Below are 24,248 nucleotides of genomic sequence, written 5' to 3' on the forward strand. Positions count from 1 at the left end.
CTGCACTACCCACATCAAAGTCACCGGTGTCTTTTGGCTGGGTTCTTTTTTTTTTAAGATTATTTATTGATTTATTTGAGAGATAGAGCACAAGTGGGGGGGTGCAGAGGGAGCGAGAAGCAGGCTTCCCGCTGAGCAGGGAGCCTGATGTGGGGCTCGATCCCAGGACCCCGAGATCATGACCTGAGCCAAATGCAGAGACGCTTAACCGACTGAGCCACCCAGGTGCTCCTTCTGGCTGGATTCTTGTAGTAATCTCCTGATTGATCTTCTGTCTCCAGTCTTAGCCCCTGCTATTTCATTAACTTCCATTTTTAAGGTAATCCATTCTTCCCTCCTTTGCATTTGTTACCTTCGTAGCTTTTTGTGTTGAATATCTATCTTTTGGGTGAAAAGTTGGGAAACTTTATGTTTTTCTCTTCAGTTCTCTAGTAACTTGTTAAAATCACCTTTCAGATGATGTCAGAGGAAAAATAAGTTTCTATAGTAAAGCAATTAATGGTTTCATATAAAAGTGGTGGTGCTTGAACTCTCCAGTCCCTGAGTTCTAAAGTCTTATCCTTTGAGTCATTTAAGGATAACTGAGTGAACATTATCAAGTTAGAGTTGTCTTTTGAATGGTAAAGTCTTTATTATCCCAGAATATTTTTAATGAAATATTTATTAAGCGTACATACTATGGTTTTTTAAGAGGATTTTTTAAAAAGATTTTATTTATTTGGGGAGGGGGTTGGGTGCACACGCATACGCAAATAGGGGAAGGGAGAGGGAGACAATCTCAAGCTGAGTGCGGAGCCCACTGCTGGTTCGATCACACGACCCTGAGATCATGACCCAAGTCAAAACCAAGAATTAGTTGCTCAACTGACTGAGCCACCTAGGTGCCCCCACAGTTAACTATGTTTTATGCACTTTGATAACAGCAGTAAACAAGACAGAAAAATTTCCTGTTCTTATGAAGCTTATATTCTAGTAGGACAAAGTAGACAATAAACAAGTAAACAGATAAATAATTTCTGATGGAGTCCTATAAAGAAAACAGACAATGAGAATCATGTGTCTTGGGTAAACAGAAAGAAGGCCAGTGTGGATATATTCAGTTATTGCTGAACTAGAAATGATAAGTTACCATTCTAAGCTATATATTAGGTAAGCATGATTTTGGTATAATTTGTTGTATACAAGATCTTTATCAGAGTAGTATTATAAGAGATTTAGTCTAAAGTAATGTTTCTTGGATTGTATACAAGCATCAAAAAGCTGAGATTATTCTGAGGTTCATCCATAATTTCACCCCAAATGATGTATTGAGGACCAGTGTTTATTAGATTTTATTTTCTTTTATGATTTTTCATCTATTACAATAAGTCAGAGAAACTTTCTGAGAAATTTACTTTGAATATGGTTCAGAAACTTTAAAAAAAGTGTTTTTTTGGTTCAACTCTCAAGCCCTGCTTTTGAGTTTTATGACTCTGGAAAGTGGCTGGATTCTAAAGTAATTAAAGCTGGTAATATGATGAATTTACAATTTGTATTTGTGCTCATATATTTTAACTACTTTTTTCCTTAGATACGATGAAATGAGTATCCTGTTCACAGTTTTGATTACTGAAGCTACTTTGGAGAATGGGTTAATACATCTGAGAAGTAGAGACACCACAATGAAGGAAATGATGCATATATCCAAAGTAAAAGACTTTTTAATCAAGTATATATCATCAGCTAAGAATGTATAGATTTTAATATTTGTGTAATAAATATTCTCCTTTCCTAATTTGATTGTCTTATATTAACAGATTTGTTTTTAGCCCCTTTACTTTTATGACATGGACATTTTTGGTGCTTTTTTAATTCAGTTTTTATTACTTATATTTCTTAATGGATTACATTCTATCAGACATATGTTCAGCTATAAGAAACAAAAATCCCACTATATTGGATTAAGCAAATTGTAGTTTGTTTTTCTCATAACAAGAAGTCTAGGAGGGTAGACTGTCCAGAGCTAGTATAATTGTTTCCTCTATAGTTAGTGACCCAGGCTCTTGATACCTTTCTGTTCTACCATCTTGGGTATGTTGGCTTTTATTTTTATACTTGCTGCTTTGTGGTCACAGGGTGGCTGCTGTATGTCTAGCCTTCTTGTCCACATTCTAGTCAGGAAGAAAGTAAAAGACAAGAGCTAACCAGCCAAAACTCTTCCCTTTTTAACTGGGAAAGTAAAAACTTTCCCAGACATCCCAATCAAAGGACTTGTTTACATTTCATTGGTCAGAACTGGGTCACCTGGGCATCCCTAGGCCAGTCACTGCCCAAGGGAATGAGAATATCATTATTTATTTGGATCAAACGCAACTTCTGCCTTAGGGCTTTGGTGGTGTCTTATCCTCTTTGAAATGGGTTTTATTATCAGGGAAGAAGGAGTCTTTATAGAATCTGCCACATGTGTACTGTCAAATATTGGAGATTAACCTAAAACTAAACTTTAAAAAATTAGAACACTTATTGATTTTTGAAAAGCAAGATAAAATAAATGTTAGATGGTATAATCTAATATTACGGTGTATTTTGTGTCTGGTTCTAATAGGTATATTTAAAAGAAATCTTTGAACTTTTATGTGCTGGTTATGTTTGTGTTAATTATACTATCATTACTCACCTGACAAAAATTCCAAACATAAGAAGAATAGTATAATTAACCCCAAGTGCTATCACCCAGCACTAGTAACCATCAATCTGTGAACATCTTGCCCTATCCACCCAACAACCATCCTTCCATATCAGTTGGAAGCAGATTGCAGCTCTCCCTTCATTTGTGAGTATTTTAGTTAAGTGTCTTTTGTTAACCATTATCACACCTAAAAAAAAATGAACATTACATGGTATTAAGGAATTGTTGACAGTTTTCTTGGATGTGTGATAATGGTATTATGACTTTTTTTAAAAATGTCCTTATTTGAAAGAGACACATACTTAAATATTTTTGAGTGAAATTATATGATATCTGAGACTTGCCTTAAGATTCTCCAATTTAAAAAAGGTGGTGTATTATAGATAAAAAATAATAGTGTCTCTCAGTTGTTGAAGCTGGGTGATGAGAACATGAGGGTTCATTGTATTGCCTTTTTATTTTTGTGCATGTTTGAGAATTTTCATAATAAAAAGTTTTTAAAAACCATTTCTTTAATATCAGATATCTACTCAGTTTTCAGTTGTCTTATAATTTCATAAAATTGATTGTTAGGTCTTTTAGTCTCTCTCTGTTTTTTTTAAGAAATTGGGCTGCCTATTATGGGGTTTGTTACTTTTGGATTTTGCTTATTGCATCCCCATGATGGTTTAACCAGTTCCTGTCTATATATAATTTCCTAAGGATTTGGAAGTTGAATCCAAAGGCTTAATCAGTTTCAAGTTTAATTTTGGGGGACAAGATTTTTCCTAGGTTGTTGTGTTCTATCAGGAGGCAGTACTGTCTGGTAGCTTCTCTTTTGGGGATGCTAACAATCATTGATCAAATGGGTAATATTCTGATTCTCTTTCTTCCTCATTCATTAGCTAGAATATTTCTGTAAAAACATCTCATCTATTAATTGCTTAGAGGTGTGAGAGAGGTAGGATAAATGCAGATTTGTTTCCTTTAGAGTTGTTCTCTTTGATGTTCAAATTGTCCTATCTTTGGCCAGTGGGAGCCTCTTCAAGTTGGCCTGGAGTCATTTTGACACAACTTCTGTAGTCTTTAATAGCTTGTATATTTCAGAGTTTCTGTAAGAAGTCCTGTTTCCTTTTAATGGAAAATGGTGTTTGGAAGCTGTATCTGAGTACTGGGGATACTCATTGTTAGAAGGTGATCTTTGTTTTTAGGCTTTTTCAGTGTTCAGTACTAGCAGATATGTAAGTGTGTGTGTGTGTGTTTCACCCTGAATTTAAAAAGTCATGAATTCATACCAGTACTTTATATTCAAATTCAGCACTGCAGTGTGGCGGGGGGTGGGGCAGGGTTGTTAATCAGCTTTGTTGGGATAAAATTTATATTCAATAAACTTATTTTAAATGTACAAATTACGAATTTTGACAAATGTGTAACCACCACCACAATGACAATATAGAACATTTCCATCACCCCAAAAATGTCCCCTCAAGCTTTTTAGGACTGCAGGGCTTTTACTTAATCTCTTTTATCATACATCTGTATCTCTTCCATTCCAAAATCCCAGTTCTCAAGAATACTGAGGGGCTGGGGCACCTGGGTGGCTCAGTCCATTAAGCTTCTGCCTTTGGCTCAGGTCATGATCTCAGGGTCCGGGGACCAAGCCTTGCATCAGACTCCCTGCTCAGTGGGGAGTCTGCATCTTCCTCTCCCACTTCCCCTGCTCATGCTCTCTCTCGCTCTCTCTCTCTCTCTCTCTCTCTCTCGTAAATAAAATCTTAAAAAAAAAAAAATACTGAGGGTGATAATTAGAAAGCCATGGCCTACAACTGCTCATTTGCTTGATTTCACCTTAATTGTGGCAATCTCAGAATTACCATACCAATATGACCACCGTATGTCAACTTAAAAGTTTAAATTTCAGGGGCGCCTGGGTGGCTCAGTCAGTTAAGCAGCCCACTCTTGACTTCAGCTCAGGTCATGATCTCAGGGTCATGAGATTTATATATTTATAAATATATAAAATCTTTTCTAAAAAAAGTTTAAATTTCATTTTTATAATTTAATGATAAGAGTGTTCTTTTTAAAAAAAATTTATTTTAGAGAGAGAAAGAGCACAAGAGGCAGAGGGAGAGGGAGAAAGAATCCCAAGCAGACTCAGCACTGAGCACAGAGCCTACTGCTGGCCTCGATCTCACAACCCTGAGATCATGACCTGAGCTGAAGCCAAGAGTTGGAGGCTTAACAGAGTGAGCTACCCAGGCACCCTGCTGTGAGAGTGTTCTTGAAGGCATTTGTTTGCTCTGTTATACCACGTCTTCCTGTAAGGAAGCATGGGAGAAATTTCTCTCAGACAGTTGTGCTTCTCCTGGCCTGTTATTATATGTGTTATATATTTGTTCATTTTGTTCATTCAAAAAAGGCTTTTTTGAGCACCTAAGTCCTGGGGACTGTAGGTACTGGGGATATAGTGGTGAACAAGATAGACCTTTCTGGGGGTAGAGAGGTGGGAACAGATACTAAGCAGGTATGCTCATGGACAATTTCAGGTAATTTCGGATAGTGATAGTGTTGTAGGTAATAGAACAGGATGATGTGCTTGATCATGGGTATAGTTGTGTGCTTTGCCTAGGTGGTCAGGGACGCTCAGAGGATGTGACCTTCAAACTGAGGCTGAATGATACAAAGGAGCCAGGTATGTGAGGATCTGGGGCAGAGCATCCTGGACAGAGGGACTAGGAAGTGCCAAGGCCCTTAGGAGGGAGAAGGTAGTGACCAAGGAGCAGAAAGCAGGCCAGGGGGGCTGAAGGAGGTGAGTGGAGGGGAGATGAGTAGAAGATGAGGTCGGACAGGTGGTCAGGACCCACATCACTTAGAGCCATGGTGGCCACAGCAAGTCTTCCGGAAACCACTGGGGCAGGAGGGGATGGTTTAAGTAGACAAGGGACATACTGTTATTTTGAAAAGATTACTGTGGGAATGGGATGCAGAAGAGTAGGAGGGAAGCAGGGAGACCTGTTAAGGAGCTCTGACAGGTGATGGCGGCCAGGACAAGACAGGGAGCAGTACCCTTCTTAGACCTGGCAAGAGGAGTCCCTGCACTGGGTCCTTTCTCGAGCATCCTGCTCTGGCCCTTCTCCATCTGCCTCCTTCCCCACAGGATGTTTGAGGGGCCAAGAAGGCATGCTTGGAGATCACTGTAGTCCTTAGGTGTCTAATTTTTCTAACCTGTAAATCAGTTACAACCTCTGGTACAGTGTATTGGGGAAGAGTTGAGGGCATAGTCCATGTCCCTCAAAGGTGGAAAGAAGAAAGGAAAAAACATTGAGCTTCAGGCATCACAGAACTGTCGATCATTCCTCTGGTTAGGTCTCCTTTACATCCTTCCTGAGAAGCATCACTGAGAGAAGGCAGTCTCCTCCGGTTGTAATCCACCAGCCCTGGGAGCAGAAGGGGCAGACGGTCCTCCCCGCAAGGCTTTTGTGCTGCCTGGTATTACCCTGCAGGTACCACCTTTTCCCATTTTTCTATTGGATTATTGGTGGGTTGGTTTTTTGTTTTTCAATAGTTTGTAAGAGCTCATTATATATTATGAAACTTCAAATTTTTTCTGAGATGTGGGTTCAAAGTATTTCCCCTATTTATTCTTTCGGCTTAGCTTATGATTTTTAAATGTAATTTTAAAATGAGTCATCTAATTAAATTTAGCAGTTCTTTATATCTTCTGAATTGTGAGTCATACCTAGAAAAGCCTTCCCCTCTTAAAGATTATTTTTAAATTCCTCCTGTTTTCTTCTAGCACTTCTATGGCTTTATTTTTAGGTATTTTAACATTTGACCTATTTGACTTTATTTCGTTGCAGAGAATGAAGTGTAGGGGATCCACCTTTTCTTAAATGTGATTCTAAAGTTTTTACACTATATTGAATGATCCATCTTTTCGCCACTGATTTAAAATGCCATATTTTTCATTCACTGAATTCGCACGTGTGTTTAGATTTATAGCTAGACTTTCGGTCCCGTTCCATTGTTCTACTTGTTCAGCCATATGCCAATACCACACTTTAAACATCATGGTAGCTTTATAATGTTTCCAAACCTTACATATACATCCCTGTCCCTCGCCCCCGCCTTCTGTCATTTATGTTTTCTATATGCTTCTTAAATCCTACACCCTTTATCTGTGTTCACTTTTCTTCCTCAAGTACATCATGTAGTTCTTCAGTGAGAACACAGTTGGAAAAACCTCTTTCTCTGTCTTTGTCCTAAAATGTCTTTATTTCACCCTTAGTCTTGATTGAAATTTTGGCGCATGTAGAAGATATTTTGAGTGGCCCTCTTAAACCTCATCATAACCCTCCTTCCATTTGGTGGGGTCGGAAATCTAAAAGCATTACCATTCTCTTACTGCTGGGGGATGTATGGTGGTGAATATCTTCTAATCAGATGCGTATGCTCGGGATCTAGAAAGAAGGGAGGTGGTGACGGTCGCTGAGAAGCAGGTGTCTGCAGCAGTGGAGCTCCATGTTCCGTGTCGGGCCTGAGGCTGTGGTGGCAGAGGCAGCAGTGGCAGGTAGCTGTCTGGCTCCAGATAGTGAGAAAACCTACAGATAAATTATTAAAGTGGAAGAGAGAGTTTAGTGAGGTTGCTAAGGGATACAGAATCAAACACAATAATATTGTGTTTCTGTATATCAACATGAAACAAAAACACAACTTATCATAGCATCAAAATATCAAGTACCTAGGAATAAATCTAACGAAAGATGTGTAAGATGTTTATGCAGGAAATAATAAAAACACTCTTGAGAGAATCGAAGAAGACATAGACAGTGAGTTATTTGTAGTTCGGAACATTCACTGTTCTAAAAATGTTAATACTCCCCCAGTTGACCTATTAATTCAATGCAATATCAATCAAAATCCCTATCATGTTCAGGGTTGTTTTTTTTTTTCTTTAAGAAAATAACAGGCTGACTTTTTTTTTAAGCTGACTCTCAAATTTAACTGGAAATGCAAAAGGTCAAGAATAGCTAAGACATTCTTAAAAAGGACAAGATAGGAAAATCTGCCTTTCCAGTTATCAGAACTTATTGAAAAGAGTATGGTACTGACCCAGGAGAGATAAGTAGAACAATGAAACTGAATCTAAAGCCCAGAAGGAAGGCCACATGTATATGGACATTTGATTTGTGACAAAGATGATACAGCAGTTTAGTGGGGAAAGGACAGCTTTTCAGTGGACAGTGCCAACATTGGTGATGCTCATGCGTGGGAGCAGGGAGAAATAGGGTGCTCCTTTCATACCACACACACAAACGGTTCTGCGTGGTTGTAAACCGAAATATGAAAGTAAACGAGAAAAACCTCTAGTAGGTAGTAATATAGAATAATTCTTGCATGCCCTCAAGTTGAGGAAATGCTTCGTCACCTGGACACACATACACAAAAAACACTAATCGTCAAGGAAAAGGTAGACAAATTAAGTTCTTAAAATTAAAACTTCTTTTCATCAAAAGGCAACACTGAGAGAGTGAAAAATTAAGCGTCAGAGTAGGAGAACAACTATTAAAAAATAAGAAAAAGTTAAAACACCTCCTAGAAAAACAGGCAAAGAGCCTCAAACAGGTATTTCATTAAAAAAGGAATCCAAATGATCTCTAAATATAGGAAAATGTGTTTGTTCAACCTTATTAATCTCAGGGAAATGCAAATTAAAATCACAATGAGATATCACTATATGCCCACAAGAATGGTTAAATTAAAATGACAGTGCCAGTGTTGGTAAAAATGTAGGGGGGTGAAAACTCACATACTGCTCAAGGGAATGAAGAGGTGATAGGACCACTTGGGAGAATATTATGGCATCGTCTACTTAGGCTGGGGATAAGACCCATGACCCAGACATTGTATTCCGACACATATTCAGCACAGTTGCATGCAGTTGGGAAGCAGCAGACATGTTCCTAGCTTAAGAGTGGTCACAGCTGCATAATCGCAATAGCCCCACGCTGACAAAAGCCCAAATGTGTGTCAGCTGTAGAATAGATAAATTACAGTAGATTCAAACAATGGAATACCATTTAGTAATGGAAGATGTAATTACAACTACATGCAGCAACACGGATAAATCTCACAAATATAATGTGTTTTTTTTTAAGTTTTTTTTTAAAGATTTTATTTATTTATTCATAAGAGACAGAGAGAGAGAGGCAGAGGGAGAAGCAGGCTCCCCGCTGAGCAGGGAGCCCGATGCGGGACTCGATCCCAGGACTCTGGGATCATGAGCTGAGCCGAAGGCAGATGCTTAATGACTGAGCCACCCAGGCGCCCTCACAAATATAGTGTTGAGCAAAAGAAGCCTGACACAAGAATAAATGCTATATGATTCCATTTATATGAAATTCAAAAACAGGCAAAACTAAAGACAGTATTCAGGAATGCATACTTGGTGGTAAAACTATAAAGAAAAGCAAAGAATCGATCCCCTTAAATGAGTAGTGAAGGGCGGGGCGGTGGGTTTGTGAGTGGGAAGAGGCATGCAGAGGGCGTCTGGGCCATGGGCAGTGTTCACTCCGTATAACTTACCAAATTGTCCATATCCATTTTAATGCATTTTCTTATAATGTGTGCTCTATTTCACAACAACAAAAAATGTAAAGACCCTGGATTTGAAAAAGACCCAAAGTGAAGCTGAAATAGACATGACAAAAATGTAGCTATTGAAAGGAAAACTCAGTAGACCTTTTCCCTTTCCTTTTTCTCTTCTCTTCCTGAACAATTCAGTCCAAAAGCCTGAACATCTGTGCGGGGGCGGGGGGGGATCAGGTAGAGTGGGAAGCCACAGGAAGTCGCAGCTGGGTGAGGACGGAGTCATGAGGACTACACAAGCCTAAGTACACAAAGCACTTCACAGCACCTGCACCCTGGTACGTGCTGCACACGTGGCAGCTATTGTTGTCACAGAGGAATTCTTGGGAGATGGCGTACCCGCCACCTCTGTATCTTGCGTCACATCCCCTGGGCCTCACCTCCGATTCCAACTGCTCCTGAGACTTCATTCACTTTGTGTCGATAGCATCTTGCTTCAAGTGTACAACACATACCCCCATTTTCTGCCCCGATGCTTTGCAGCTCCCTGGGTGAGATGCCAGCTTGGAATGTCCACATGCACAGCCTAGAAGTGGGGGAGGCATCACCTCCTGGGACAACCCTCAGCCAATCAGGGATGAAAGCCAATGGATAGGTCCTCAAGCAGACAGTTCTGAGAGAGTTTCTCGTTGCTCTGAAGGTTCCAGTGGAATCAATCCCCAGTTGTCCATAGAAGTGCCCAGCTCAACAGTACTCCCTGGTACTGGCTTTTCCTCCAGTCCCTTATGCTTGTTCCCCTGGGTCACCTCCCAGATAAATTAGTTGCACCGAATCCTTATCTCAGGCTCTGCTTTCAGGGCCAGTCCAGGATAAGACAGGTTATCAGAAGACCCTAGAAAGCAGCCCTAGGAAATGGATTTACACCTTGGATGGATAGCAACAGGCGATGTTGTAAGGGGGTGGTAAGGAGGGTGGTGATAACCTTTACATGCCATAGCTTCACAATTACTTTACAATTATTAAGACCTTCCTCTGCAGTGGGGAAGGAGGCAGAGGTAGAAAGTGAAGCACTAGGCTATGCAATGGTTTTAGCACTTGAAAAGCACAGGGCAATGGTAATTATATGGATTGTGGAGTTGGTTGGCTTCTACTAACTGCTTTAAAAGCTTTGCAAGGAGAAAATGAGAGACTATTGATTCAGGGCATGCTGTGAAACCCAGAGGCATTCTGGGCTTCAAAACTTCAGAAGGTCTTAACTGGATCAAATCCAATTACCATTATGGTCTGGAGCTTGCCAGCCCCTCCCCACCCCAGTGTTGACTTTTCCTCCCTGTTTTACTGCCCTGCTTCCTCACTCCTGCTGCCTGAGGTCACGTGCCATATAGGCTACCTGCATTCAAGTCCTTGTCTCAGGCTCTGCTTCCGGAGGGACCTCAAGACAGAAGAAGCAGCCAATGGTAACCAAGTTACGAAGTTTAAGACCTCAAAGACTTAAAGATTTCTAAGGGGAGCAGCCAATTAGTAGGACGCAGAGTAAGCACCATACCTCAAATAGCCTTTTTTTTTTAATTATATGCCTGGCCCTGTTCCAAGCCCTTTACATTCATTACCTGAGTTAATTATCACAGCCCCTCCATATGCTGGTGTTATTTGCCCCCTCCCTTTCTCCGTCCCCCCAAGTGAATGACACTGAAGCCCATAACTTATCCACAGTTAAGACACAACTGAGCCTGAATTATGTTCAGTCTGTCTGACTCTGGAACCCTTATTTTCTTAGCCTCTATGACACACTGATTTTCCCCCAAATAAAAATGTCAACAGAGAAAGGGCAGAAATGCTCATGAATGCTGCTTTATGGCAACAAAATCCTCAAACTAATCTGGACCTATGTGCACAGTATCCCTTCCCACCCTGGAGAGGCATTCCCATGGCCAGTGCTTCTGCTGATCTTTGCTAGGATTTAACTCCCGGTTCAACCACTACTAATCTGTGAGTGATCTTGTGAAATCACTTACCCCATCTGAGTCTAAAAGTTTCCTTACCTGTAAAAGCAAAATAATAATATTGCCCTGTAGGATGCTAGACAGTGTCTAATAACTGGTAGCTATGATTTTTCTAGTCAGAGGTCCACTGTTGGGAACTATTAAGACTGAGTTTCAAGCAACCCCCAGAAGAAGAGCAGAGCAGAAAAATTTGGGCCAAGTTGTTTTGTTCATCTAGAACCTAACAAATGCCTCTTGGCTTTTACTGGACTTGACTAATAACGCCTAGGATGAGAGATTTAAACCAGATATCATTTTGACCCACCCCTGTAGTGGTCTGAATGGTGGCTCCCCAAAAAAGATAAGTCCATGTCCTAACTCCTGCAACCTGTGAACGTCACCTTATTTGAAAAAAAGGTCTTCAGAGGGGTGCCTGGGTGGCTCAGTTGGTTAAGTGGCCAACTCTTGATTTCGGCTCAGGTCATGATCTCAGGGTCCTGGAATTGAGCCCAGTGTCAGGCTCTGCACTCGTGGGGAGTCTGCTTGAGGATTCTCTCCCTCTGCCCCTCCCCCAGCTCTGTCTCTCTCATAAATAGATCTTAAAAAGAAAAGAGAAAGAAAAAGGGGGCGCCTGGGTGGCTCAGTAGGTTGGGCATCTGACTCTTGGTTTCAGCTCAGGTCATGATCTTGGGGTCCTGGGATCAAGCCCTGTGTTGGGCTTGCATGCTCTTCTTGTCCCTCTCCCTCCCCCTCTGCTTCTCCCTGCTCTATCTCTCAAATAAATAAAATCTTAAACAAAAACAAAAAAGTGTCTTTGTAGACATAATTAAGGATCTTGAGATGAGGTCATCCTAGGGGTCCTAAATCCAATGACCAGTATTCTTATAAAAGAAAGGCACAGGAAAAGAAGTCCATATGAAGACAGAGGCAGAGATTGGAGAGATGTTGCCACAAGCTCAGGAACACCAGGAAGCATAGGAAACTGAAAGGGACAAGCAAGGATTCTCCCCTAGAGTCTTTGGAGGGAGCACAGCCGTGCTGATATCTTGATTTGAGATTTCTGGCCTCCAGAACTCTGAGAAAATAAATCTCTGTTGTCTTAAGCCACCAGTTTGTGGTGATTTGTGAAGACAGTCAAAGTAATCCATTCTCCTGTCTCCCACAGAACACTATCCTCTCTACAGAACGCCAATGGGAAATGCAGCACATAAAGGCATGCCTTTGCCATTAGCTAAGTTTTGAGGCCTGAGAACGTCCACGAAAATCAATATAAATATTTTTGCGGGCTTCCAAAATCTGAGAGCAAATTGAATAGCAATGGATAATAAATGTGTCCTTGGTGAATAATCTCATTTTCCTCTCGTAACTACGGGGACTCTTCTCTTCAGACACGTTTTCAAGGTCACCAGTTTTTGTTTTAGAATTTAGACATGGTTTTTTTCTTCTGAACCTTCGGTGGGCATGGTGGTGGGGACCCTGGAAAGGTGATCGCTATTCTGCCTCCGGGATGCACTTAATGAAGAGCACAGTGGTCTGGCGATTTCTCTTTTTTCAGTGATGTGGCAATGGGGAGAATGGTCCATGCCTAAAAATGGCAGAAGCATTTAAAAACTGTCACCAGTCAGGATCCCACCTGACAAAACTGTTGCCTGATGACAGAATTGGGTGTACACAGGCCAAAGGAATGGTGTTTAATCATGAAAAATAGTAATTCACTTTAGGTCACCAGTGAGATATTTTTGAGTATCGATCACATTTGCCTTTTCTTCATTGTAAATCAACTTTATAAAAAGGATCTTACTCTGAGATGTAGCTTGTATCTTTTTTAAATTTCAGAAGATGAGTTCTGAATAGATATATCCAGTTTTACAATCACTACAGGCTTCTGAAATATAAGAGAGAAAATAATTCAGTAAAATTAGGATATATATCCATAGAGACTCTAAAACGAACCCCCCCCTCCAAAAAACCTCATTTTAGTAGCTGGGTGGTCTGAAAGAACCATGTGTTAACTGTTTTTTTTCCTAGACTATATAAGAATAATTATGAAACTCTCAGTGTCACATCCTTCCCTCTCCAACCCCGCCCTCCCGTCTCCTAATGAGATTTGTTAGGTTGTTACTGGCTTCCTGGGGTGTGCATGTTGCCTCCATCTACCCCATCCTTGGGCTTCTAAAGCCCTGGTGGCCTTATGTCTCATGTTGATAGGATCCTCTTATCCCAAACTGTGGCTCACCATGAACTCTTGGTGCCACCTCCTGGAACACAGGGGTAGCATAGTGTATCTCCTGGGAGCATCCAGTTCCTGGGCAAAAGACAAGGAACAGTTATTGGGCCTACAATCCGAATCTCTGATCACGTGAGGGCAGTGGTTTAGCCAGCCACCCTTGACATGGTGTGCAGCCTCTGGACTTTGCAGAGAACACTTACCATCTTGGGCTGTGGGAACACACTGCCTTGGTTCCAAGCCTTGCACGGATTCCCTACCTGTAACATGGGAATAACATAAATTGGGAGTTAGTGGTGTTTGTGTAGGACAGGGTAGGTAAATTGCTTAGCACCGTGCCGGCAACAGGGTCAGGGTTAGTGTGGGCTGGTTTTGTTCTCATTGTTACCAAGGCCCTGAGTCTATTTACCATAAAGCAGCATATGATGCCTGCCTTAAGAGGGGATCATAAGAGGCTCTGGAACACAGTGTGGATCGTTCCAAACTGACATTAAAACATCTCCAAGATATGTTGTTAAATGAAAAAAATCAAGGTGTAGAATGGCATATCTATGACCTGCTACCCTTTGTGTAGATGCTAGCATCCACGTAGAAGATCTATGTGAGGATTTTAAAAATTGGTTGTTGCCCCTGTAAAGTAGGACTGGATGTCAGGGGTGGGAAGAAGACATTGTATTCTAATTCCTTTTATTTTTTTTATTTTTATTTTTATTTTTTACCCCTGGGTCTGTACAACCTTAAAAAAAAATAAAGACAACAGTCTGAATCCAACCAACCACACCAATCAAAATACCCCAAAAAATTCTCTTACCTGCTTGATTTTCACAGATATTTGCATATATTCTTACTTCCCTGGCCGTATTTCCATAGTCTCCGGGTGCTTTATCTCTTATAGCTTTTACTACATAAAGTGAACCATTTATGTAGAATCATTAAATTAAACCAGTTCAGCCACATTTTCTCATTTCCTCTGCCAAGGAGCAGAATCCCCCAAAGTTCCGAAACAAAGAATAATCTGCTCCTATGGCCTAAACTGTTGTCTATTGAAGGAAAACCATGGACTCAGCAAGGAATCCATAGCACCCTCTTCTCCAAGCCAGAAGCCCTTCTGATTTATTTTTCTGGGTCTGCGAGAGACATCCTTTACTTATGCCAGAGACACATCACGTTTTCTTTCCTTCACTGAAAAGAACAGTCTGTAAAAAGCTTTGTAATATCTACAAGAGACAGTAAATTACCCAGCTGAGTTCTTTTTAGTCCTGGCCAGTAACCAAGAACACTAATTCTACTTTTGCAAGACTTTTTGTAGGAAGGGAAGACAGGTTTTAAAAAATGTATAAGATGTATACTTTTTTTTTTTAAGATTTTATTTATTTATTTGACAGCACAAGCAGGGGGAGCAGCAGAGGGAGAGGACGAAGCAGGCTCCCTGCCAAACAGGGAGCCCAATGCGGGGCTCGATCCTAGGACCCTGAGATCATGACCCGAGCCGAAGGCAGACATAACCAACTGAGCCGCCCAGGCGCCCAGACGTATACATTTTGACATCTATTTTCAAGTCTTGTGTCAACTAAGTTTCTGACTTGTCTGAATGATAACTCTCTAGAGGAGGCATAGGAGGTTAACAAGTATCTTGGTTCTCTCTATCTTAACAAGAACTTGGTTCTCTCCCTAGCTATGACAGTATCTCCCCGTTGTACAGGTCAGAACACTGAAGCTCAGGCAAGTGAAGGAGGCTGCCCGATGCCCCTCAGCTCACTGCTGGGATGCTGATGCTGAGACATGCTGTTCTTTGTGCATATCTTGATATTCCTCCATACTTGCATGCCAAGTGAAAAGGCCATTTTGAAATCATAAGTAGAGGTGGTCATAAGAGGTGAATAATGAAAAGCAGTGACTGGGGCTTGATGCAGCACTGAGGGTAGGCAGAGGACAGTGATGCTTTTGTTGGTCTTCTTTGAGCTTCCTCTGAGTGGCAGAGCTAGGCAGCATGCTGACAGATACAAGGCAAAGCTCTTGCCTTTGCGGAGCTGCCAGTCAGAACCCACCAGCTTGTTTGCAGGGCCCGGTGCACAGCGAAAATGCAGGGCCTCTTGTTAAAAAAGTATGAAGATCTGTGCACCTATGTTCGTGGCAACAGTATTCACAGTAGCCAAAAGGTGGAAGCCACCCAAGGGCCCATTGATGGATGAGTGGATCAACTTAGTGTATATATGCATATGTATCTATGGATCTGTCTGTAATGAAGATTCTTCAGCTTTAGAAATGGAGGAGATTCTGACACATGCACAACATGGATGAATCTCGAGGACTTCTGCTGAGTGAGATGAGCTAGTCACAGAAGGAGAGATACCATAGGAGTCCGTCATCTGAGGTCCCCAGAGTAGCCAAATTCATAGAGACAGAAGAGAGAGTAGTGGTTGCCAGGGGTTGGGGGAGGGGGACTGAATGGGGAGGGCATAATGGGGACAGAGTTTCAGTTTTGCAGGATGAGAAAAGTTCCATGCGTGGACAGCGGTGATAATTGCACGGCAGTAACAATGCACCTTATGCCATTGAACCGTATACTTAACAATGGTTAAGATGGCAAATTGTATTGGTCTGTATATTTCACAAATTAAAAAATAATTTTAAAAAGAGTTAAAAAGAAAAAGTATTCAGAATTTCAAGACAGTGACAGCAGAGCACGAAACCCAGTGTGGGGCTCTTCTCAGTGCAGGGGCTCCGGGTGACCGCACAGGTCACGGACCTCCAAGCCATCGAAACAAGAAGGGCTTTTGCCAGAGAAACGAGAACCAGCTTAGGTGTGAGCTGTGCGGGAAGCCGGCTTCATTTACCTTCCCCTTTTGCCTCTTTCCCTTCTCTTTGTTCCCCTCGTATCCCATTTTATATTTCCCTTTCCCTTCCTCTTCACCTTCTCTTCTGCTTTCTGTACCCAACACCCATAGCAAACAATGCAAAAGCTGCTGAAGAACTTACTTGTTTTGTACTTTGGTAGTATCCAAAATGCCAGAATCAAGATTATTACAATTAGCACCAGCAATAACCCTGGAAGCAGTAGCTGCAGGCAGAAAGGACAGCCGTCTCCACCTGGAAGAAGACAGCATTCACTGGTCACCACACAGCTTTCTTTTCCAATGGTATTGAACTGTGGAATGTTCTGGAAAGGGCAGTCACCACCGTCTCCCAGGCTAACTAATGTACTGTGCACCCCAGTCTCCAGACTGCTCTGGACACCTGCCACTCTTGAGAATTAACTTGTTAGTGAAGTTCTGGAAGTCACAACCAAGTGCATCTTCCACATGGGCTCATACAAAGAAGAGAAAAACAGCACAGCATTTAACAGATGGATTCCTGGCAGCGTTGTTAGGATCATAAGGCTCAGAAAAGCCTGGTCATTTATTGGGCAAAGCCCTTAGTCATTTGGTATGATTTATGTCACTTAAACAGCTACCATTCATTATTAACTACACCCCAGACACTGTTAAGCGCTTTACATGCATTGCCGTATTTATCTCATTGCTATCATTCCCATTTTACAGATGACTAAAGTAAGGCTCAGAGGGGTTAAATGACTTTCCTACAGTCACACAGCTAGTAAATGGGAGGGCTGTGACTGTAGGCAAAGCTTGACTCTGGGGCCTGAGTCCTACAGGCTGCCTCATTTGTTAGAACTTACTGAACACCAGGGCGTGGGCTCTGTTCTGAGGATGAGGCTGGGTGAAGTGTTCAATACCTAAGCATGCCTACTGCCTTAGCTAACCTTTTTTGTTCTATCCTTCTCCTACCTCAATGAGTGTCCCTTTGTAAGGTCCTGGAAAGCCAGATTTGAATCTAGAATTCTCAAACTCCTCAGCGTTCTGCACTAGAACCTGGCAGCATGCAGAGAGCCAGCCCCAGCCTGGCCCACCTTTCCACTCAGGCTCTGACCTGCACCCTAAGGGGTCTCGTGTGCACATGGACCCTCCAGCTTGCATGTACAGATGTTGTCCATGCTCCCCACAAACAGCCCCCTTAACTCAGGGCCAGCGATGCTCACTTCCTTTCTGTGGGACAGCCTTGGGAGGATGAGCTGGGAATGAGACTTGTGTAGGCCCTGGAAGGTGGGTCCCGATCTGATTGGGTAGGGAATTCAGGTCCAGGTACCTAGAATATGGTTCAGGAAAGTGGGGATACAGGGTCCAGGTGGGTATATTCTCCTGTTTCCCCCTGAGCTCCTCAGCCGAGGGGAAGATGCATGGCGGAGAAAGCACCAGAACAGTGCCCTCCCAAACACAGCGCTGGGACAGGAGCTCTTCTCACCCCAAGGAGGGTCCTGGAGGTCTCCACTCACCAACCCCTGGCAGTGGGCAGTAAACAGCCAAGCAGGCGGGCACAGGTGTTAGAAATCAATGGAAAAGCAAAAGAGAATCAAAACCCGGCAGCTCCAAGAGATGCAAAATCTGATGTGATTGCTTAGAACCTGGGCCGTGGAAGATCAAGGCAGGAAGCAGGGTCAAGTTAGGAAGTCTTCCTACAGGATTGTAGGGATGTAAGTCTCCCTACAGGATTCCTGACCTAGCTTCTAGGCTCATCTTCTTCCTTTTAGTGGCAGAAAGAAACCCCATCGGGGTTTGTGTGGAACCTCCCAAAGGAAAGGCATTTGGATGCAGATGGCCAGCATGGGAAGTGGGTGGGCAGAGAAGCTACAGTTTCTGGAAGCAAATGCAGACCCTGTGGAAAGAGCTCAGGTAGCCCTTACCTGGTGGGGGATTGATGGAGACTGGCTGACTGTATCTTTCATGGTCAGGCAACCTGTTTTCACTTTTGCACCTGTACTCTTCCCTTTCTCCAGTGTTGTTCTTGCTTACGTTGAATTCAGCAGGCTCCCTTACATGCTTGAAATTAGGTGGTGATATGGCAATATCTTTCTCAAAGAAAGTATAAGTGATGGGCAGAGAGCCATTGAGCTACAAACGTAGTATTATATGTCGGTCTGTTTCTATGTTAATGACATGAATGTTCAACACTGGTGTGATCACTGGGTCTAGAAAAATGGAAGTGTGTGTTAAATGATAAGGTTGGATTCACTCAGTCCACAAACGTGGATTGAACCCCTACTCTGCTCCCGACCGTGGACCAGAAGATGAATGACCCCCTTCTTGAGACGTCAGGCAGCTGGCTGCCCAGTGAGAAAGACCAACGGTAAGTGGTTAGCTGCACTCAGTGCAGCACAAGCCAGGTGCTGAGAACGCCGGAGGGTGGAAGGCGTCTCTCTGCTTTGAGGAATCACAGCACAAACTTGCCTTTCATCAGAAGTCTCAGTCTGTTCATTGTTGAGGATGAGTATAATTTTGTCAAAGATCTAGTTTCAAGTATGAAGTTGAGAGGTACTTTTATTCCTAATCTTTATAAGGCTACGGGGGGGGGGGTTTCTTTTTTAATCAAAGAAATCTAAAAATATCTTTTCTAACTTTTTATTTATAGAATTCAGCTGTACAGTTATCTTCTACTTCCTCCCACAAGCAGGAAGTAACCCTGGTAAATAGATTCAAAGGAACTTTTCAACAGGAAGTATGTGGGTCTGCTAGATTCTGTCAGGTCATACCCTATTTTGTGGGAGAATCCAGCTATATTATTGATTTTATAATTCATTAATAGGGGCACCCAGATGGCTCATGTAGTTAAGCGTCTGCCTTTGGCTCAGGTCATGATCCCAGGGTCCTGGGATCGAGCCCCTTGTGGGCTCCCTGCTCAGTGGAGAGTCTGCTTCTCACTTTCTCCTCCCTCTGCCTCTCACCCTGCTTGTGCACGCACTCTCTCTTTCTCAAATAAATAAATAAAATCTTAAAAGGGGGGGGTGATGCCTGGGTCAGTTAAGTGTCTGCCTTTGGCTCAGGTCATGATCCCAGGGTCCTGGGATCAAGCCCCTTGTGGGCTCCCTGCTCAATGGGGAGACTGCTTCTCCCTCTCCCTCTGCTCCCCTCCCCCCGCTCATGCTCTCCCTCTTGCTCACTCTCAAATAAAAAAAGAACTAATTCATTAATAAAGCAGAATAATAGGAAAGGAAGGAAAATTGTTGAGTATCCATCATTGTCAGGCTTGCTATTCACATTACCTCATTTCACTTCACAATAGTACTACAAGGAAGATAGTTTCATGCCCATTCCACAGATGAACAAGCTGTGATTCAGAGAGGTTAAGAAACTTGCCCAGGGTCACTTAGCTAGTAAACAGCAGATCCAGTTGGCTTGGGCTAACGCCCCAGCAGATTTTTTCTTTAAACAATATCAGTTTGGCACAGAAACAGTGAAATACAGGGACCAAAGTATAAGTAAAATCAAAGAAAATAATTTAGAGTCTCCTTACTCCACCCCTCCCCTGAGCAGGAATCCCTGGGGAAGCATCCTTGACAGAGCAGTACCTGGTAACAGTGGCCTCCAAGAACAACTTTGGGAATAGTAATGGTGGCATTGGAAAGCAACTTGGGTAACAGCACCAACAGGACATTCTTCCTATGGAACTGAAGTCTATATCCTGTAATTTTCAGGAAGGGGCCGTTGAAACATTCATGAGGAAGCAGAGAGCACAGACTCCTCTCTGAGATGGGATGATCCAAACTAGACCAAGGATTGATATCTCAAGTGATTGGAAAAATGTATACTCCCCTGAGAGTTTGTAAAAAGACTGGCAAAGCACATCACAGCATCATGGTGATCAGAGTAAGGGAATAGCTACTCTTCACTAAACCAGATATTTTTTTACAAATTTCAGGGAGCCCTTTTAAGACTCATTCAACTGCCACCTTTCCCATAAGACCTTTCCTAAATCCTCCAGGCTGATGTGCTTCCTCTTCTGCCTCCCATCATGATCCACTTGGATTTCTCATGGTCCCCCTCATATGGAACCTGTTTGAAACTGAACTCTAGCTAATCTGCTAATTATTGAATAATCAGTAGGTAGATAAACATATACTAAAACCCTATTATTTAAGAAATGTTTTTATTTATATATTCATTCATCCATCCATCCATTAATTCACTTATTTTATCATGGTAAGAAGAGTTAACATGAAATTTAACTTAAAATTTTTAAGTGCTCAATACAGTATTATTAACTGTAAGCACAATGTTGTACAGCAAGATCTGGAGAACTTATATATCTTGCATACCCACAACTTTATACCTATTAACAACTTTCCATTTTCCCCAACTCCCCATCCCTCCAGTTTTCCCCATCTCAATAAAGGCACCACTCCTCATCAGCTGATTACATTAGAAACCTGGAAGTCATTCTTGATTCCTTCCTCACCTTCATGACCTGTGAATCCAAATCTAATCATTAACAAGTCCTGCTGTTTCTTCCTCCAAAATATATCTTGAATCTACCCACTCTGTCCATCCTCACCATTGTCTCCTAGATGACTGCAAGAGCCTCCCAACCAATCCCCAACTTCTACTCTTGCCCCACCTCACCTAGAGTGGAATAACTTGGCAGATGATAGTTGGGTCACAGGCCCAGCCTGCCTCCAGTCTCGCCTGGGGCCACAGTCCCCTCATCTGACCTTCAGCCATACCAGCCTCCTATTAGGTCCTTCCCAGCCAGCCAAGTTCTTTCCCAAGTTGGAGCCCCTGCACAGGCTATTGTCCCTTGACTAGAGCCCTCTTTCCCTGTCTCCTCACCTAGCTAATGCCTTCTCATTCTTCAGGGCTCTACTTAAATGTCATCCCCTTTGAAAAGCTTTACCTAACTACCCTATCTAAGTAGAATGCTCCACCATCCCCTGCTTCTCTCCATCACTGTGCCAGTTTGTTTTTCCTTCCTAACAATCAACAAAGTTTGTGATCATGAATTTGGGTACTTGGGTTTTGTATCTCCCCAACTAAGACTGTAAGCTCCACTAGAGCAGAAATGAATGTATAGCCAGGGCTTGGGACATTTGGGATATCAGTAATATTTGATGAGTGAATCAGTGATCATTATTCATGGCTCATATCCCTACTAGGCTGGGGACAAGAACATGTCTTAGGCATCACTGAAACTCCAGCAACGCCCAACATAATTACTTGCACAGGGTAAGCACTCAATAGATACCTATTAATCTGATCTAAATGAAGAGGAAACAGTTTTATAACCTATCAAAACAGTTCTACAGGACAGTGTAATTACTGTAACAAATTGCAGGAAACGTGTACATTTACCTGGAAGGCAGGATGTGGGAAGATTTTCTACATATCTGTGGGACAGAAGCTCAGCAAATGAGTACTTGGGGTTTTTTAATCAGCTAATTTAAGGCTTCAGCCATTGAGTTCATAAACCATTTAAAATCGGGCTTATTCCTTGCAGGAGTGTATGCCCCTGTTATTCAAATGGAGGAGACCCACACCAGTGGTGGCTCTTGCATCCTTTCTCACACTGAACCTTGGTGATTTGAAGGACATTTGGATGCTTTCCCTGCCAATAAGTGCCTACTCTCCTCACCCCATTCTGCCCACAGTAGACTGAGACTCTCACCCAGAGTTAAAGCCAATGTTAGGATTATACTGCCTATCTTCTCAATTCATATTTTAATGATTGAGGACTGGAGATATATCAAAGGTGTAGCCAAAGGGAATATCTAAAGTTGCACAGGAAGCTTGTGGTACACAGGTCCCCCAGTGCTCATCCCATTGCTCTTTCTGCGATACCAGGCTGCCCAGTCCAGTCTGGTGGCCTATAATGACCACTAGAGAATATTTTCAGCTGGGGGATAGTTGGACGCTTAACTGAGTGAGCCACCCAGGGGCCCTGACTATCATTGATTGTTTTGGGTTTTTTTGTTTTTTTTTTAAGATTTTATTTATTAGAGAGAGAGAACACGAGCAAGGGGGAAGAGGGAGAAGCAGGCTCCCTGCGGAGCAGGGAGCCTGACATGAGGCTTGATCCCAGGACCCTGGGATCAAGACCTGAGCCAAAGGCAGATGCTTAACTGACTGAGCCACCCAGGTACCCCTATCACTGATTGTTAAGATGGTTATAACCTAAAAAGCTAAGAACCATTGAGCTAGAGCAGTGGTGCCCAATGGAACTTTCTGTAATGATGGCAGTGTTCTTTGTCTGCATTGTCTAATACAGCAGGCACTGGTCGGCTGTGGCTATTGAATACTTAAAACATGACTAATAAGACTAAGGAACTGAGCTTTTTATTTCATTTAATTTTAATTAATTTGGATTTAAATGTAAATAACCGCATGTGGCTTGTGGCTACTATGCTAGAGAGCACAGACCTAGGGTCACTCAAAGATTTGGTCAGTAAGTCAGAGCTCCTATGTTTAGAAGCCTCCAGGTACAATGCACACACATTAGCCGGGAAACCCTATCTCCACCTCCTAGGAGTCCACTATCAAGGTCATGAGACCATTAATGCTAGGTTGTGAGAGGCTTGGGGTGGGAAGATGGGAGAGAAAAATACAGTAATAATAAGATGTGTTTGGGCAAGGAGAGCGCTGGCTGATGGAGCACCTGGTGGTAGTCACTGCAAAGGGGAGAAGGTGGGAAAGGCCTGGGGCTTTGAAGACCCTTGCCGCGGTATCCACTACTGATTCTAAGACTTCTCGAGTCTTCAGAGAAAAAGTAATTTTTGCCTACATGATGGGGATCCTAGAGTAAAGGATCTAGAAAAGATCTCAACAATTTCCCAAATTGTTCATGTAAGATTTTTGTCTAAGGCAATCAGGCTACTATTATCTGAAGTAGGCAGAAGTCTTTGGAAGACGTATTCGGGACTGCCAAGTTGTCGTTCCCCAAGTGCCAGCCATTGAATTTGGCCCCTCTACCCGCTCCCCTGCACCCAGCTGAATACGACTTATCTCTGGAAGCTGGGAAGGCACAAGCTGAGCGGTTGGTCATATGAGCTCACCCTCTTAAATGGGAGTACTTGCTTCAGTCAACAATCCCAGCCACAGAAGGCTCCACGAAGATCCTGACCTGATTCGTTCGACCTCTGCAAGATCAGCAAATATCTATCCCAATTTCAAACCCACTCCCAGGACCTCACTCGTAGGAGCTCTGTTTGAAATTGGGTCCCTCTTCTGGTATTATGTTTTAAAAACTGACAGAGATAGGAAAAAACAAAAACAAAAAACTTATCCAGGAAGGAAAATTGGATTGGACATTTAATGTTTCATATTAAGTCTGGCAACGATGACTCTATGTATTATTGTTTAAACAAATCTTCTATTAATCATTTTTAAAAAGTCTTTAGAAGAGAAAGTAAAATGGAATTAATAAGAACAAAGACCTCAGTGACATACTTTCCAGACTCTTGAGTATTTGTAGGGGAGCAAAGAGCCCACTGTAGAACAGGAAGGAATCCCACAAATCACAGGGCGCCCCCAGGAATGAGTGCCCTACTTACCCACAAATGTGAAGTTGAACTCCTGACTGTATTTGACCAATGAACAGTTAGAAACTTGGGCTTTGCATTTGTAGGGGCCCAGCTCATGGGCTTCTGAGATGCTTAGGTTAAAAATCATGGGTTCACCTTTTCCATCATGGGTTCTCAGGTGTTTCTCACGCCGAAACAAAAAATAGGTGATCTGTAGTGATTTGTTCTGGTTGGAACAAATTAGCGATACATTTTGACCCCTCATGACCGCTTTTGCTTCTGAGTCCAAACTTGGAGAAAGGAGTTCTGGAAAAGAGAGTAACACGAGAAAACGTCTTTGTGAATGTGCCTTAATAACTAAATGGTAACCTGACCACATTTTGTGGGTCAAGGTGGTAGGGACACTGGTTCCTGGAGAACTTTCTTGCTGCACAGCCAGGCTGACCAGTGTGTGAGGAA

The 24,248-nt window shown here is 42.4% G+C and overlaps 2 protein-coding genes and 1 pseudogene across 5 annotated transcripts in view; 2 read left to right on the top strand and 1 right to left on the bottom strand.

Moving 5' to 3' along the window:
- POLG2 (DNA polymerase gamma 2, accessory subunit) overlaps nt 1-24,248 on the top strand; it is a 44,964-nt gene that overhangs the window by 16,632 nt on the left and 4,084 nt on the right. For 2 of the 4 annotated variants that reach the window (XM_073883275.1, XM_073883276.1), the window contains exons 8-9: nt 1,571-1,688; nt 6,014-6,150. In XM_073883275.1, coding sequence (XP_073739376.1) covers nt 1,571-1,688; nt 6,014-6,150 — 255 coding nt within the window. Of the gene's footprint in view, nt 1-1,570; nt 3,266-6,013; nt 6,151-24,248 lie in introns of those variants that run through there. The other 2 variants (XM_073883277.1, XM_073883278.1) reach the window with 2 other exon arrangements.
- MILR1 (mast cell immunoglobulin like receptor 1) lies at nt 644-24,248 on the bottom strand. Its single transcript, XM_025890195.2, has 7 exons — nt 23,820-24,248; nt 16,424-16,534; nt 14,256-14,345; nt 13,648-13,704; nt 13,454-13,522; nt 13,019-13,102; nt 644-7,248 (listed from the first exon to the last, which is right to left on the bottom strand). Exons 1-6 carry the CDS (start codon nt 24,166-24,168, stop codon nt 13,050-13,052), a joined length of 729 nt encoding a protein of 242 aa, XP_025745980.2. The 5' UTR covers nt 24,169-24,248; the 3' UTR covers nt 644-7,248; nt 13,019-13,049.
- LOC112837717 (NADH dehydrogenase [ubiquinone] 1 beta subcomplex subunit 4 pseudogene) lies at nt 18,570-23,824 on the top strand (annotated as a pseudogene).

Source organism: Callorhinus ursinus, unplaced genomic scaffold, assembly GCF_003265705.2.
Source record: "Callorhinus ursinus isolate GAN/ISIS: 27379988/994484 unplaced genomic scaffold, GSC_fseal_2.0 scaffold50, whole genome shotgun sequence".
NCBI classification, from domain to species: Eukaryota; Metazoa; Chordata; class Mammalia; order Carnivora; family Otariidae; genus Callorhinus; species Callorhinus ursinus.